General features: G+C 36.1%; 1 protein-coding gene across 1 annotated transcript in view; it reads right to left on the bottom strand.

Moving 5' to 3' along the window:
- Window positions 1–19,283, bottom strand: part of LOC105452139 (alkaline phosphatase-like) — a 173,050-nt gene that overhangs the window by 21,248 nt on the left and 132,519 nt on the right. The window contains exon 7 of the mRNA XM_011693003.1: window positions 11,213–11,407. Within this exon, the coding sequence (XP_011691305.1) occupies window positions 11,213–11,407 (195 nt within the window). The remainder of the gene's footprint in view (window positions 1–11,212; window positions 11,408–19,283) is intronic.

Genomic DNA, 19,283 nt, shown 5'->3' with positions numbered 1-19,283 from the left:
ATTTTGCGGGCAGCTACTACCTTTTCAATTTCGGCCCTGCGATGTGGCCAACTTCTGATTTTTGCGTTGACAATTGACGTGTAATGTTTTTATCTAATCATAGTACTCTCGTTAGTGTAAGAGTCAGAAGTTGGCCATATCGCAGGGCCGAAATTGAAAAGGTAGTAGCTGCCCGCAAAATTTTAAATCAAAATAACTCTTATAATTCGTAAAATAATTTCGTTATATTATACATCGTTGTATTCGTTAAAAAGAATGCTAAAACTTTTGTCATATTAAAATTGTCACCTTACCATGCAAAAATTAATCATGTCTTTTCGCTCTTTAACATAGATAATATTTCTAAGTGATCACTCTGCTTACAATAAAGTTTAATCAGAACCGTTTAATTTGATATTATATTTATTAGGTCTATCTCTATTAATTTACGAGATAAAAAGGGGTGGCCACTTATACGGGGACACCCTGTATATACGAGATAGATAATAATTCCCAGGTATATCTAAAAAAAATGAGATAGCCTGAGCGAATTATTAAATTTTGCTCTATTACGGCTATCTGAGGAAAGCATCCTGAGGGAAAACATTCTAAGAGAGAGAGAGAGAGATATATCTCTTGCTTTATTAACGATCGCGATCACGGCCTCGTTGGAGAAAGCGGAAGAACTCGCTTTGCATACTCCGGCAAAACCGAGGCGTGTACCGCCGCACCGCCGCGCCACGTATCGCCCCGGCCGTCGTCTTGCGCGCGTGGAAATCGGGGGTGAACAAGATAAAATCTCTAAGCGCGCAACACCATTTCTCTCTGCACCCACGAGCAAAACTAGTCGAAACTCTTCCGAACAAAGGCACTGCCGTGCGCAACGTGAACGAAATTCGGGTTGGAGCACCGCGGCGACGCGCAAAAATATAGGACTTGAGAAAAAGTGTCTTTATTTAATTTAAACGTGAAATTCTCAGGCGCGTCTGTCGATGAAGGGACGCGAGGTTGTCGTGCATTAAATTCAAACATGACGCTCCGCGTCGGAGTATTTCAATTATTATATCAGCAATGTCTCTTACGACTTTCCGATTTGTTTCGCTAAATCTCTTCGATCTCAAATGCTAAATAATATGATAAATTAAGATCTTCTTCCGCTATTACATAAATTTACGAATAAAAGAAAACTCAAGAAAAGTAAGCTACAATTTTTGTAATAATCAAGTTCCATACCTCTTGAAGAAAACAACGAGTGCAGAACTCGTATAAGGATTTTTTCAAGTTTGCTCTTTATTGCTTTACATTTCATTTGTAGAATGGTCAAGACAGTTCTTGCGTATCGTTACATTGGCTTCTAAACGACGACAATTATCAAACTAAAAAGGTTGGCAAGAGCGGCTCCAAATGGCTTTCAAACAATTCCTCGACGACGTAATTTAAGAGCGAGTTAACCACTTGGAGAATTCCAATTTGTCCTGATATAAAACAAGCAACAACAGGAAACGCAATTCCAATTGCGTCATTAACGGCGGCGTATTTTCTCCGTCAAATTTATACCAAAACGACGAATCTCCGGAAAATCCGCAATCTTAATTGCAAGTTGTACCCTAAATCCGGAATTACTGTGTAGAAATAAATTCGTACAAACCTCTTCATTTCTCAACAAGAAACATGGTTCTCGGCGTTAATAAAGACTCTCGTGAAAAATTACGTTTCTTACTGAAGAAATGGACTGGCGTCACTTTGCCCCGTGTATATATATTTTTATATATCTTACAGGATCGAGAAAGTAAAAGAGTTACACACTTATTAACGCGAAAGTAAATACTTCCTCCGCGCGGCACTTTATCCCGCATTAATCGCGCAAGCGGTCGCGAGTTAAGGGACTCTAAATCAGTTCGCATCGATATCGGCCTCAGTCAGCGTGGCAAATGCAATTAAGTTCCTGGCGGGCGCGAATCGCGGGCGCGGGCGTGCGTATAACTTTACGTAACTCCGCGGCAAATAAATTATATCTCAAACCGACGCGCGTACTTTAATTGCTTCATCCAATACGCTCTCGCGTGAGCAAAGTAACCCAGCTTAATGAACGGCCAGCAATAAAAGCCCGTTACGGGCGTTGAATGTCGCGCGAATCGCACGTACATTTCTCTTCGTTTCTTATCTGTGTGTCTTCCTTTTTTTTATTGCTTTTTCTGCCTTGCCTTTTTGTTTGAGAAACCTTCGTTCCGCCGTTCTGAACGCCGACGGCTTCTCTGCGGCTATTTTCTCACGAGAATGTAAAATGGCTGGTTATAGCACTCTTTTCTTTGTTAATCCTAAGAGAATAATTTCAGGATTATCCGAGAGATCATTGATAAACGCTGATGTGCTATATTAAATAATGTATACGTGATATGTATATTATTTCAGTAATTCTGAAATTTTCTTCATAATGTAGTAAAGTCTGGAGAGAAAACTATTTCATACGTGATCCAATTAAACATATAAAATTTGTTTAAATGTAATTTAGGAAAAATTAGACAAAGAAGTGTATTAGTGTATAAAAAAACCCGTTGAGAAAAAGCTTTCTTAATAACGCACATTACACACCATTCCCTTTTTACTTGGAACTAAGTACGGCATGGTAAGTTTGTTCACGAAATTAAATGTGTTGCTGCAAATGCAAAAGCTTTGAAGTTTCAGGCAATCCAAACGACTCAAACGGTTAAGTGCCACATTACATATTCACTCCATTTACTGAAGTGAAAGTATTCCGTAACATGCCGTAAAATTTTCGTAATTGCGGAATGAAAAGTGACGATATAAGTAACTAGATGTGGATCAATTTTATTAACAGAATCCGACAGTCCCAACATTTAAATTTATTATTAAATAAATATATTGAGTATTTCAGATATTTTCCTTTTGGTGTTGTTATTCCGAGCATAAGCCATCTTAATCTCTCAACAGAGACAGTCGGTATCACTGGCGGCAATTTATAGCCCTGCCAGAGCAGGTCGATTACATCGAATTTCCCTTGACGGTCGAGGATACTGACGGGTACTACAGTACTGTATTTTATAAGTCTAATTTTTACATACCAGAAAGCCCGAAATCGATCACAAATTTAATTCTAATTACTGTTATGCTAATAAAAAAAAAATACGCTATCATCGTTGTTATACATGCAATGCGATATAATTATTATTCATTTTTATACGATTTAAATTTATTTTTTTGTTATTATATCTTATAATTATATGATCTCATAGATATATAGGGTATATATTTATTTTTCGACTTAGATCAGTATTCATACTCAATTTTCATATTTAAGAATGTCTTAAATATATATTAAGGACGTCTTAAGCACAGCCTTATGATGTCATAAACCAATCACAAAGCCGTATTAGCATTTTAAGACATTACGTAAGACTGTTATATTTAATAAATTAATTGTTAATTGTATGATATATGCTTGATATTCTACCTATTTTTAATTTATATCTAAATAGATTTTCGCAATGCAATGCAAAATAGCTCAGAGGCAACTGTGTTAAACATAGATCATATAAAAATGTTACTGTTGCAATGGTATGTAAAGAAATGTTCGAGCGAAACTCATCCCTATTTAATGAATTTCATATGTGTATACCTCTAGTAAGAAATAAACATTTAATGTTATTTTACAACGATATTCCTCTTATGTAAAAGAATTTTGACACATTATATGAACTATAGAACTTGATATATCAGGTAAAAAACTCAAAAACGAATAATGACTGGTCCTTGCTAGAGCGACCTGATATTAAGAACAATTTATTATACCTATCTAAATTTGAGTAAGAATTCGGTAAGTTGTATTACCTCTGGCATTAAATTGTAAATTAGAATGATAAAAATGAATCTCTATCATTTATCTAAACAAAATCACTACTATTAATTGCAAAAATACCACCTTTCTGGTAAATACGACAAATTGTTGTTTGACACGTTTAAAAAGAAAGCTTAAAGTTTAAAAAGAATGCTTAAATTTTCTTTATACAATGTATGAGTTAAATAACTTAAATTATTATTGGAATTATAATGAAATTAGTATTTCTGTATGTTAGATATTTCCAATAAGTTAACACATAGAAATGCCAATACCTTTCCAATAATAATTTACTTATTTGCCCCAAACACAACACAAGAAATTTATGAATCTTATATTTTTAAATATGTCAAACAATAACTTGTCATGTTTACCAAGAAGGTTTTGTCTTGCCTTCCGGAGGCACATGTACATAACGATAGAATAAAAATCCGATGTTTCTAGTCGGATTTGAATTCGGATTTTCGGCACAGAAAGCAGACGCACAACTCTCTGCGCCACGATCGATACGTACAAGAAAGAAAGAAGAAAATAAAAGAATACAAGCATCTTATCTTTTTAAACGTGTTAAACAATAACTTGTCATATTTACCAAGAAGTGTTAGCAAAATGGACTTATACTATATAAATGCTTCAAGAAATTCATTTTCAAACATTGAGATTTGTTGCATTAATAATTTAAATGTGCCAAGTCTTGTTGAATTGTCAGCTAGAAAAATCATAAATGAAAGATTTGTTGCTTCTTTCTTCTACTGTTTTACATTTTGTTCAAAAACTTTATCCCACAAAGTATGCAATACATAAATCAAAATAATAATTATAATTCTTTTTATAAACTAGAATATGATGCAACTAAAATACTAATTTTACAGATTAGATATCTCGATTTATTATTCTGTTTGTAAAAGTATTTGCTTTAATCATATTAGAGAGATTACGGATCAGATTCCTAATACTCACTGTATAATTATATGTTAAATTTCATAGAATAATTAAATTTTGAATTTTACTATTGTTCATTACATTGTTATAATAAACATAACAAGGACCAGTTTAAGATCCAAGAAGATCATTCCCTAACAAGCCGCAAAAGAAATTTCTTAATTAATTACAACCGCAACCATGCGATTAATTCGTAAAAGAGTTTGACATTTCAGGATTGGGATCATCTAAGTTTTTAATACTTCTTCTCTATAACACATATAATCATATTTTTATAATATCCATTGGCATTATTAATAATTAACGTAATAATGATTTACGCGTAGCTTATAAGGGGAAGCTCAGGTCAATGTATCACGGATCCTGATCTCAATTTTTTTAGTGACACTAGAGGCAAAATAAAGATATAGTGTCCGAGCGTTTGATCCAATGGGCCTTAGTTTTCGAGTTTTAAGAATTTTTAAAAAATAAATTTTTAAATAATAATATTCAATATTTAATAATAAAAACGATATATTTCTTTTATTTAACATCGGTTATGATAATGCTTGGAAAAAATACAAATTTTTATGTAAAAAAGTCGTGCATTATAATATTAGTAACAAAAAATAAAAAAAAAATAAAAACACGCATTTAAACAAATTTTTTTAAATTAAAAAACATTTTTTTTTATTATTTATTACTGATATTTTAATGTACGACTTTTTTACATAAAAATTTGTATTTTTTTTCAAGCATTATTATAACCGATGTTGAATGAGACAAATATATCGCTTTTTATTATTAAATATTGAATATTATTATTTAAAAATCTATTTTTCGAAAATTCTTACTCGAAAACTAAGGCCCATTGGATCAAACACTCGGACACTATATCTTTATTTTGTCTCTAGTTTCACTAAAAAAATTGGAATCAGGATCCGTGATACACTAACCTGGCCTTCCCCTTGTAAGATGATAAAAAATTGATAGCATCATCTAGAATATCATTTTATATTATAATGTTATGTGTCATTATACATAATGTAATACATAGATCAATATCACAGTTTTCGATCAAATATGTCATTCACATCGCTCCATTGATTTCATCGGGCTATTTTCATTCCGAACGATCACATGACATTAACATTGCAAACGATGGGATAATCATAGGTATTTATCAAATACAGCACATATGTCTCTTTAACACCATAGATAGGTTATATCTAAAATCTATAATTATTGTCTGATAACCAAATGTCTGAATGGTGTTTATAAATTTGATCAGTAAAATAACTAGGTTACCGGAGAAATGAGATTAAAGGTAAACGCAGTGTTATCGCAGTGATAATCGAATTTCCCACTATGCTTGTTAATTTATATATTTGATTGTTTTCAAATGATATTCATCAAGTTCACGCTATACGCTTCAAAAACAACGAAGAATAAGAGGATGACTATATTATTATATTGAGCACACTCTAATGTAGAGCTACAGAATTTAATTATTAAGTTGATCAAATGAAGAGTTCGTATATAATATTTATATTTGATAAATTTTAAATGCCCTACGTTTAAGATGCAATTTAATTTAACAGCAAAAACTCTCCGTTTTTTAATCAACAACTATTGATATCTCTCAACATCTCAAAATGAGACATGTTTTGCCAGCAATATTCAACGAGTCTATCGGTGATCGATAAAAATGTAGCGGCTTGTTAAATAGATGTTGCAATGGCCATTTAAATATTTCTATCTGTGAAAAGGGACATTTATGAACACTCGTGCCCGCGCGATTTTATAGTCACGACAGCGTTGGCAAAATTTACGTTATCCCGAATACGCGCGGCTGTCCATCTCATTATTCTCACTTTAAATTCCCTCAGGTCGGGTCTGTCACCTGGAATACTCGTTGCTGCGATTATAATGCTCGGTGCGAATATAAGAACGACTGCATATTCATTTCGATTTACCTCGTTGAACCGTGACGACGACACAGACGCGAAACGCTGCGGGACAAAAACCGCAACGTTCCCGATCCCTATGTATCAGACGTTTCCTTCGGACCGAATTTCACGCGGTACGTCAACCGTGTAATTTAACGCCCGTGCTTACGTTCATTACTTTTATCATGTGCGAAACTCTTCGCGCGCGCGGGCGCAACCTCGTTTCGGGATTTCGACGCGACAAATGCGTTTCGCCGAGGTGATGCGAGACCGCTCTGTTGCGGAAAATCGAGAATTATATTACGAGTACAAGACGGAGTTAAGTCTTTCATCTCCGCGAGTCTTTATTTAGATTAGATGGCAAATTTTGAATAAGAAATGCGAACTTTTCCACGTGATTCGCACGATACAGGAGTCTTATGGCTCCCCGATGGCTTACCCCGTAACGATATCGAGTGTGCAATTACGGGGCACCAGCGCGGCGGAATTTCTGAGTGTTATATTCGATTCGCGAATACGAAATTACTCGCGGTTTCAATCTGAAAGCGGAATCGCACAATATCGAATCTAATTCGAGCCAAGTGCCGGTACGCTGGCACCGGGGCGTATACCGTCCAGAATTGGGTGACATCGATACGTCCGTATAGCGTTGCCCGACTTTTTTTTTCAATTACAAATGCAAACGAAATTTGACGTGCCAAAAATTAAAAGCGTCCAATACCATGTTCTCGGTGCAGTGGGCAAATTGCGAGATTCGTCGGTTCGACAACCGCCATTTATTGATGGCAATCAACACGAGCGGGAAAAGTGGAAACCGGCGCGAGTCTTTCTGCGAGACGTATCGATTATGTAATGACCAGCATAGAATGTAAATTACTTTCCGAAATAATAGATTGATATCAACTCGTTTTAAACACTTAATTTTCTATTTAGTAACAAAGGTAAATTATTGAACGTTATGCCGCCTAAAGGCATGCTATATCTTCTTCGCTCACATAAAAAGTATTTACAATCAACTTTTTTATTATATATTACGAATAATGTAATAGATACAGATAATTAATTAAATTAACAAATTAATAACTGTAAAAAATGTTTGAAAGAAATGGCATTAAGAGTATTAATTAATATTAAGTTTAATTTTAATTTATTGCTGAGTCATCTGTACTACTTATTTATTTAAACTTTAAACTTAAAATCAACAAAGTTATCTCTTTCTTTTCCATCTTAAAAATATTTCTAATCGATTGCTAATTAATTGCCACACAAGTCGTATCGTTGGCTTCCATGCGAGCGAGCGAGCGAGCGAGCGTTTCAACGAGTGAACTGTTTAATTAACACAGCTATCTCGTACAGATTATGTCCGCTATCAAACATATATATATAAATTTCTATTAAATCATGCGGAATGTTATTGAGTATAATCATGATGAGGGATTGCATTATTGGATATCTTCCACTCGAGTAATTCCAGTAAATTCATCGTGGATCGGTCGGAAAATTTACGGGACGCAAGCTTGCAATATCAATAGATTTAAAAATTATTGCACTATTCGCATAAACGTGTCTTTGTTAAAATAGCTCTCCAATCCTGAAATTCTATATATGTGATAAACGAATCTGCATTATCGATCATATACTCTTCTGTTCAATTCATCACATGTCAGAAATATTTATCATAAATCTATATGTCAAACTGCAAAATAATTTGTTGTTTTTTTATCAGCCTTTATATAAAATAAAGCTAGAAATTCGAAATTGTTTGGAAAAAGAATTGAAAAATTCCTTTCCGGATAAAAAAAGAAGAGAGTGTATCGAAGTGGCAATTTTGTTTCAATTTTGCTGAAATTTTATTTTCAACTTTATTCGACAAATATAAAAAATCTTTTCTACTAATTTAAAAACCATTCAATTATTATTGAAAATTAAAACAGAAATATAAATTCTGATTATTTTAGAAGTCACGTGTTTTTCATTTCATTAGTTTTTACATGATTTTGAGTGAGTTTTTTATTTAAAAAAAAAATATATAAAATAAAAATTGACAAATAAAAGTATGTATATCAAATTTCAAACAGCACGCCCGGTAAAACAATAATCCCTCCGTGATAAAGCTTGCGAATTCATGCGAACTGACTATAAACGGATTAATTTCTCAATGGGGCAACAGGATGTCCGACAATTCCGCGGGAACGAAGTACAAAACGCACGATGAAATTCAGGCGATCGGCAAAATTTCGGAAAACGGGCGCGCCTCGGGTCCGGGATATTTTTTTTTCAACCGTCCGCCGCTATCGGACAAACGAGACGGGCGAGCCCTTTGCGACTCCACGATCGGCCGAAAAAGCCATCCTTTACGTTTCCCGGCGATTCAATTTAACCGCGACCGAGCGAACCGTCGGACGGACGGGCGCCGTCATGAAGTTGTCCAAGTAGATTGGATCTTATTGAATCTAGAACTGTCCTGTCGGAAGGACGGACTCTCCTCCACTCGATCGGGAACGAGCTTGTGTCACCATATAAAACAGCGTGCTCGCGTCGCTTACTCAATATTGGATTGCGACACGAGCGTCGCACGAGCATTGACGTCCGTTGCGAATCTCGGGTCAACACCTGGCACCACGACACACGCGACGCAGAGAGGGAGAGGGACAACGGGCCACGCCGAATTTAACTCGCGAAAAAGTTGTCACGGACGAGCGGAGTTCTACTTTTGATTGCCGACGACGAGATCGAACGTTTTCCGCGTCGCTCGCCGCGGATCGGTATGTCCGCCGTTTACTGGATAGTAGGTCGGCGGAAAAGCAGAGGAAACGAGTGATCGAAGGGAGCGAAAGAGGTGGGCGCGTCCCGGAGGACGATCTCCATAAAGCGCGGCTCACACGACGCTTTCGTTCGCTGGCAAATAACACGTTTGTCCAAAAATATGTCGAAAGTCTGGCAAAAATATTGCTAGAGGAGGGATATTGCCGGTTAGGAGCCTGGCACAAAATATTCACTTTTATCGGGAAGTCACAGAAAATTGGTTGTAGCCGGTAACAGTAAATAATCCATCAAAGTGTAAGTTTTGATAGAATTTCGATGAACTGCTAGATGCTAAAACTAGATATAACTGCGTGAGCTATGCATCATTTTTGTGTCAAAACTTGTATCACACAGGGTAGGGTATTACCATTATTTTGCAAAGTGGAAATGTTTCGATTTGACTAGCGGGCCAGTTTGTAAAAATCTGACTCAATGTATTTTTAATAGCCACGGTGTTTCATGAAATATATACCTGCCTTCCAATACAGTTCTTCTCTCTCCTGCAACTTGCAAGTTGCAGGAAAACACAAGTTTTACATTAAAAAAAAATTCTGTCATCACGCATAGAACTTTTTAAATATCATAATCCACTTAAACGAATATTTCTTGATGCTCTTTCATTTACGTGTTACTGAATTGGCCATATCAGCTAACATATTTGTTTGCTGTTATCCTCGTTTATTTCTCTGGTCTACTTTTTCGACTCCGAGAAACGCGCAATCAACGACTTCAAAACTGTTTATTGTCGAGATCCCGGGGATGAATTAAATCGCAAAGCACCGAGTTCTAATTGCCTATATATTTGAAGCTATAATGAAAGAAAGCGCCGTGTAAGCTGCGCTTAAGCTCTGCCGACGATATAGACCTCTGGCAATTCATTCGATTAATTCGCGCGTGTGATCCAATAATGTTTCCTGCGAGGCTGCTTTTCGGGGCAAAAGTCGGTTTGCCGGCGCATCCCTCCCGGATATTGGAAGTTCAGACCCGGGCAACAATGGGAAGGACGCATTCTTTTTCGACGGCGGCGGGAAGTTACGGCAGTTGAAACCGGTCGTCCGGATCGCACGGAGTTTGTTAACGCACACAGATACAGCATTCGTACCAACGTGTGTATGATTAAAAATCCGAATGAAAGATACAAAATAGTATGCGACATAATGAAACCTCAAAATATTCGGCGTTCAATCAATGAAGAAAGAACGCAACAAGACCATGTTGATGAGTGTACTCATTTGTATCTTTAATTTGTTGTCAATATAATTCAATTATAGAATAAAAATAAGACAGATGCACCAATGAGTCATTAACTTTTGATAGTTAATAATTATGAAATCTACATATATTTTTGCAATAATAAAAAATGATGTAATTATACACTTCAAAAGTAAAGTATTATTAATTTTTAATTAATATAAACATTACTTAATATTAGACAAATCAATGTTTCGTCACTCAAATTTTAAATAATACATTTTTGTATAAATTTAAATTCAAAAATTTAAATTCAATTTTATAAGCTAAAGAAAAATTACAAAAATAATTTTTTATTTAATCAATCTCTCTCTCTTTCTCCCCCTCTCTTATTTTAACCAGTTATTTATTCATTGGTGCATCTATCTCAAGAAGCGGAAATGCCCCATTTATTTCATGCTTGACGGCGGATATAGCGTACTAAGGGTAAAGTATATATGTGGTGGCTCACCGAATATGGGATTCCCACGATGCGTTGCCAGTCCGCCGAGGGTTAATACGTGCGAGTGATCCGCCGTTACCACGAGAAGCGTTTCCGTGAGATCGACCTCCTTCATAACTGCCTCGACGGCTTCCTCCAGCGCCAGGGTCTCATCCAGGGCGCGATAAGCGTTGTTGTAATGGTGAGCATGGTCGATTCTTCCACCTGAAGTGAAACGCCAACAGATCTCGCTCATGAGAGGCTCATAAGATGCCACCATTTATTAAAGTTATCTTCGACTACTTCATAAGGCGATGCCGTGGTCCGTCTCCCGGATTCGTTTAAAGATCTTCGCAATTCCTAACTATTAGACATCTGTTTTCATGCCACATTGAATTTATTTAAATATATCAACATTCTATATTACATGTTCTCTATTACAAGATAAAAAATTCATTTTTCAAATTCAGTTAAAATGGTCTCAAATGTAAATAATTATAATGTCTTATAACATTGTTAATTTAAAATGTCATTGGAAATTTTATTTTACAAATTTAATAAAACCTCGTAAGGTTTGTTGTAACATTACAATTACAGTTTTCTTTTATCAATATAAAAAAAATGTAGTTCAATTTTAAACTGTCATTATGCCTTTCTTTATCTATGATATCCAATTTGTTTGACACAAGGAGAAGACTGCATCCGTATTCGCGCGTTTTGTTTAATCCTATTCACGTTCGCGCGCGTGCCTGTACAATGTTTGTCATTTAATAGCTTCATTAATAGTTCTCAATTGGATTTTAATCAGTGGTGTCAGTCATCATAGGTGAGACGTTGTTCGTTGTCCACATAGTTACGGTCTGCATGAGAGCAACGGTTCCCGTTATCGCATTAACAAAGTTACACGAATGGACTTAACTCGATCATCGTGATAATTCTATCACGATGGCAAAATGGCGGCGTGGCCGCGCACGCGAGCGTCTGCCGTAATAGCAATGATCAAAAAACAGCCGCAAAATTTTCACAGAGAGAGTTTCAGCGTTATACAATTTTCAGTCAAAATGTTACAAATAACGGGAAAATTTTCGAAAAAATACAGTGCAATGTAGTACATTATTGAAATTTTAATTCTATCTTGTTGAAATTTGACATAAAATTCAATTATTAAACAATTTGTTTATTAAATATCAAAACAGTATAAAACTAATTGAGTATCAGGAAAGATCGTGGAATGTTAACTAACAATTGTGATCTTAAAATGCCAACAACGGTACATATGAACCGAAAATTGTAAGATTCACACTAATATTATATAAAAGCACCAAGGTCCGCTTTGTACCGTTGTTGGCGTTTTAAGATCTCAGTATAAAACTATTTATTTAAATTTATAAATTCATTGATTAGGACACCTATATGCCGTTTCGATGGCGAATTTCGTTTGATTTTTGCGAAATTGTGGAATAATGTAATTTTAAGAAATTAGAGAAAACAATGGAACAAAACTACACAGACGAGAAAATAAAATTATTTTATGCTGCCACCTTTCGGTTACTGGTAACCCATTATGTACATAACATATGGAGTTACGTACATAAATGTAGCCGGTCCTGTTTCGGTCCACGCAAACACAGGTCAGTGCATCGAATGCACTGCTTGCGGTGTCAACTGTTACACGGAATAATAATTCTCCTCCAGCTATTCGTCCTTTCGTGTATTGATTAACAATTGTTAGTGCAGGCCTTAGGCCTGCCATTTTATCCCCATAATCATTTTCGTGGTATAATCAACCTAGAGATACAGTTTTATATCGTCAATTGCTTTCAAATGTTGCAGTAGTAACATATTTGTCACCGAAACCTTTTAACGAAATGAATTCTAATTCACGTTCAAACACCCATAGTTGACACCCGTGGCCATCGATGATCAGCGCTTGACTTTTCAGTGGCACTCTGACGGCCACTGGTGACCGGCGTTATTGAAATTTTTAAAAACACTTGTAAATAAATAAATGTCATTTGTTATAAAATTTTGAATGAACAGCTAGATAACAACGTAAAATAAAAAATGCACAATGCGGCCCTACTATCTATGAGAATATGTTCTTATTTAATCGTAACATAATATTTTTATCGCTATAGGTATGCTCATAATGAAGAAAAAATTCTATATATACTGTAAACAAAATTGCTGAAAATAATATGTTAAACAACGGATTTAATAATTTCAACGGTAAAGTTAATTCAATGAAATTCCCACAAGTAATTACGTTTCCGTAAAACGAAAATTGCTTTTAGAATATAAACTATTCGTGTGGGAAAAATATTTGCATTATTTCCCGCATGTGCATCTCGGTAGAGAATTTATTTTAAAATTTCAAAAGCGCACCCGTTGGATAGTGCAACTCTTCCGCTCGTTGCGTAAAAAGTTAGACTACCTACGTTTCTTCGCGATACTTCAATGCGCGCGCTCGGCATCCTCGGCGGCCGATGCCGAAGATGAGATGCAAAAAAGACGCGTTCGCCTTCAGTACGTCATCGGTTTTACAATCATTAAGAGTGTCACTGATAAAAGTGGCCGTAAAGAAGCCACGAGATAAACTATATATCGCGGCGTGGCGCGGCGAGGCGGCGCTCAATTGCCGGGCGACGCTTAAGAACTTGCACCGCTTGCACGTCGCGCGAACGAGCGGCATCGATCCCTCTCGTTACGCGCTCGTGTCGTTCACGTGCAAAGTACAGACTCGCTCGATCGAGGCCCGACCGGCTCTTATCCTATTACTGTGCGCTGCAGGAACAAGAACCGGCTTTATTATAGATATCATCCTAAAGGGCTCAGCCGGTACGATAGATACGTAGATAGACGGTAGCTGTTGTATTTAATCCTCTGTTGCATTCGAGTCTCGTTCGAATCTACTTAACTTGGAAACGACGCGTATAAATATATTCTTATGCGCGCGTAGAGAGCGATCTCGTTTCGTGAAGCGTTAAAAGTGCTATATATATATATGTAAATGTTACATATATGTAAATATGCTGTAACGCAGTTTGTCGAACAGCATCGCGACTTGATGAAATAAAGAAATTGTAATGGAGAAGAGAACTATTACATCTGTATAAACGAGAAATTTTAAAAAATTTCTAACTCTCCTTATTAAGAAAGATAAGGCGAGTAGGAAAGAATAATAATGAATAATAATTTCTTGATCCATTTTATCTTTTAATTAAGATATCTACCACTTCTCTATCGAAACTTGCCATCTGGATATAATCCAGGGTTTGAAATGTCTATATTATTTTTCAGATAATTGGTAGCAAGGTAAAAAGTATTTTCATGGCGAGTGCAATTAGAATCATTAAATTTGACACGATTCATCTCGCTTATTGCTTTTCGGATATCTTGTCAAATCGGATTCTATTCTATCGGATATACTTTGAACGTGTGGCATCCCTCTATATGCTGCATCATAAATAACAAAGTAGCTCCGGTATGTACAAAAGAATTGAAAATAGCTGTCGAGAGAACGCGCGGGCCTCTCGATGCCCGTGCGATGGTTGGATATCGTAAATTGTTGCCTTCGCAAGGACTCGTCCATCTAGCAAGCGGAATCGTCATAAAATAAAAAATACCGAAATGTCACTGGGGAAATAAAACATCGCTAAAAACAAAGAGAGTCCCAGACAAACTGCGACCTGCAAGAACGGCAACGAGGTAGTATATACGGTACTCGTCGCTGTTAGCCTTCGCCGAAACGCGATTAAAGCGCAAACAATCGATAGCGCGTTCCAACACTGCCGTAATAAAGCGGAAACCGGCCTTGATTTCGATCCTATCTTTATGCCGTTCACTCGAAACTGACGCCATTAACGTGTAAAACGACTAGGGGGACGTTAAGAATGGAATACAAAGATACATTTCGGCTCGTTTCATCCACTTTCTCTCGTCGTCAACGGCGTTACGGCGTACTTCTTTTACAGTATCCCATAAGTAGAATAGAATAATGTGCGCAATTGGCTCGTTTTGTATGCAGAATGCTCCCGAAAGAAATATATTTTCCGAGATAGATTCCTTAATGAATTTTCTTCGACGAAAAATCATCGCTTGCTTCATCCTTGACATATTTCCTTAGAATAATTTCCACCGAAGCAAATTAAACCTGGACGAGAGACGTTAGCTGCGTGAATAAAACTTGTTATCGGTTATTTCCATTAGAGCGACCGCGACACGAGGCGTCTGCTGTTTCTTCGTATTAATGTCAGACGATCTTGATTATCCTGAGAACTGAACCTCGATTGCCGTAATTCGATACAATGCCGCGCTATCTTAGTGATGACAGTTGGCGAACAGCTCGGCGAACAGTCAGTGCATTTCGATTATGACGACTGTTTATTACAAGCTACGATTATTATGAGCCTCTTAGCTCTATCTCTGATTGTACCAGTTTCCCGTAATGGCCACTTAGCTGACAGCAGTAAAGACGGAACTTATGCCGACGACGATACGAAACGCTGAGGTAAAAAAAACGATCTGCACTCATATGTGAGATAATTGTACGAATCGTAGTATAAATACCGGTTTATATTAGGAAATGTGTTACTTCATATAACGCGAATTCTTGATTCACGTGTCTCGTTTATGTAGAGAAGCTGATTTTTGTGCCCACATAGAAAAGATCGTTCAATTAACCTGTATCCCGAGGGAACGTTATAATGTTTGAATTCTTTAATTTAACTTTTCTATGATTTTAGCGCTCGGTTCATCAAACTTTTGTTGACGATTGCAAAATTTACAGTGCAAACACGTCCCGAATTTAACTTCTGTTTTCAGGATTGTTTAAAGGCCCCTAGTTGGCCTTAGTCAGAATACAGTCTCGTTTCAAGATTTGTAGAAAGCCCGACGGTGAAGGCCAGGATATCTTTGGGTCACGCGCAAACCTACCCCGCTTACGAACTTTAGATTTTAATCCGAACAGACAGGGAGTCGTCCGACAAATTACGTTCGTGCCGTTAATTTTAGGAAGCCGTTTTATAGGGACTATCGAGTCCTCGCTGGTTTTAGTAGCTCGTATCCGCTCCTCCACATTGCGGGCTGGCCTCCTAACTAAAACTCAAAGTAAATACCATGGCGTTGCACTTACTGCGAAATTAGTTCATCTGCTGTTTTCAACCGAAGTGAATGTGTAAGAGGATTAAACAATAAATTCGAGAGTACGATCAATTTGAGGAATTAGGGATTGGAATAATACATGTGACCGTGTTAGTAATAATTAGTATGTTACATGAATATTACGTTACGATATTATTCATCTGTTTAACAAATGTGTGTAGAAGGTGACGCGCTAGTTAATTGCACCGAGCATTATTCTGTGCAGATTTCTAATTAATTAATGTCGACATGTTCAATAGGTATCTTGCGGTCCGGACATAAATGGGAATTAACAAAACAGATACTAAAATAAAAAAATGATTTTGTGTTTTAAATTTTAAGCACGTCGGCACGTCGCCTTATTGTTTTTACTACCGTAACACGAATTTTACTTTATCGATGTAGCTGTTTGTTCCTCTCGATTATTTACACTCTATCAAGCCGTGAATTTAAACGTAGCTCGCAGTATACATATAGACATGAAGCTACTCTTTATCTAATCATGACCCTTCCGTCCCATTTTCCTGTTTTTAATGTTACCGTCAAATTACTGCTGCTAAATGCGCTGCCGGAAGTGAGGTCTCTCGTCGGATTAGGAACAATGATAAGACATTAACCTTAGCCGCATTATCGCTCTTTTTACGAGCGACATAGACCGAACGTTAATTCGTAAAAATGACGATCTATCACTGAACCATTTTTATTAAAAAAGATACGAAATTACCCCAGACACACATTTTCGCGTTCCATTTTAATGTGAATCACGTGAATAACTGTCATTATCGTATAAAATATTTGAGTAAAATAATATCAGAGAGAAAATTTAAAATTATTTCCTTGAAATTAAAACCTTAGTGAACAAATTGTTCTTATAACGTCATAATAAAAGAGACTTAACGTAATCCTTTAATAAAATACAGAATTTCGCTTTTCCTCTAAATCGTAGAAACATATAGGACGTGTCAAAATAATGGTCATCGATGGACCATTATTTTGTACGTAAAGGAACATATAGAATTGACACTTGAGTCTTGCAATAAGCGCTAACCTCACTGTTCCTTCCATAAGAAATTCATGGGCGACATTTGAGCCACTTGGATCGCGAAAATATGGTTTCAAGGGGCAATAAAGATATTTTATAGCGCGGTAATAATACATGTTCTTATTCGTTCAATGACGCGAAGCCTCGAGGATGAGGGGAATTACGTGGTGAAATAACGTGTGAGCTCTAAGCATCGTAAGCGGGTTTCGTTTTTCAGTGATAAATTCTGTGCGGGAGCGTGGGTACATATATCAGAAGGGCAGGACATTCTTGAGTTTCAAGCGATACTATACACTGTATTCATAAAGAAATGCCACATAATTTTATAAATTCCCCTTTAATCATAAATTTGTAAAAATTAGATTGTTCCTTCATTTATTGATCCTATAAAAATATTCAATTAATATAAATAAATATACGAGTACATATCCGATTACAGCAAGTGTTTAATGAAAATGAAAGAATTAAGCATTCACGGAAATACTATATTATAAATATATATACATAAAAAATAATACATATAAATATATATACATAATAAATAATACATAATATTACACATAAATATACGTAAAAATGTAATTATTTTACCATTGATTCAACTAATATAATAAAAAACTAATAAATTTATGTATTATTCTGGTATGTTCATTTTAATTTCAATTTAAAATTATTACTATTTCAATAAACATTTCTAATAATTTGAAACCGAGCACCATGTGTGTTAATTTTAAATAGCCATCACTCGTAAGACGTATCACTCCCAGCATCCACCGACGTGTGTGCAACGTTCAGAATTAATATTCAGATGACCCATTTAGCTTCCGAGCTTGACATTCCCTGCCCTACCCAAAACCTGACCGCGTAACTATGCATCAGAGAATGTGACGTGTAAACACATCCATCGGCTACTGAAACTCAGCCGACAGCGGCCCGACGTGCAAACGAGCCTCAGGTCGACTTGAGGTTTATCTCGGATAAGGGCTTAACAGGAAGTCCGGACGTTATGCGTTTATCTTTGCAAACGACTGACGAGAAAATACGACTTCCGACCCAGATTCGCTATTTCTTCTCGGATAATCAATGCGAAAATCTGTATCTAGGAGCTAAGCTGTGGTAAAAAGCACAGGTACAAAACTATTAAACCAAGAACCCTGAAATACCGAATTTATTCGCTCAATCTCTCTCTCTCTCTCTCTCTCTCTCTCTCTCTCTCTCTCTCTGCTTCTGAGAAAAAAAGAAAAAAAATATTTTTTCTTAAAACCAAACTACTCTGTAATTTCTTATGTTTTATTCGCTCTATTGCAACTCGAAAAATATCATGAAAGAAATTTTAAATGAATTATCATAAACACCTATAGAGGAGCATGATTTTATCGTAGACTGGACGAAAAACACGACTCAAACTGTGTTAATGAAAATTTTAATGAGCAACCATTTTCATTGTTGAGAAAGATTATGAAATTACTCCAGGCACTTCATTTTCCCCATTCTATTTTAATCTCATATGAATAACTTTTATTATTATCTTGTATATTTAAAAATCTGTATAGGAATAATACTAGAAACAAAAATTGAAATTACTTTGCTGAGATTAAAATCTTTAGTAGACAAACTGCTTTATATTCAATGAAAGAGGCTTAACGTAGGCATTGAACAAAGAAAAATTTTGTTTCTTAAAAACAAGACATATCAAATAATCGTTGATGAAATATCCTTACTGCGCATTTAAAACTGCCGTACTTTCGCAGTTCAGAGAATCGACGCATCAGATTAATGCGTTTGTCGCGCTCGAAGAGACGCTCCCGTAGTGCTCTCGATGATCCGCGAGTGGTAAATCGCATCGAAATGTATTAAGGTGAAGCGAACTTTCCCAACTAGTAGCCGGGAGCAACAGTTGTCGCGCGCGCTGCGAAA

This window comes from Wasmannia auropunctata, unplaced genomic scaffold, assembly GCF_000956235.1.
Source record: "Wasmannia auropunctata unplaced genomic scaffold, wasmannia.A_1.0 LD336037.1, whole genome shotgun sequence".
NCBI lineage: Eukaryota > Metazoa > Arthropoda > Insecta > Hymenoptera > Formicidae > Wasmannia > Wasmannia auropunctata.
The sequence above is the reverse complement of the archived record's forward strand: the minus strand, read 5'-3'. Positions and strand labels throughout refer to the sequence as shown.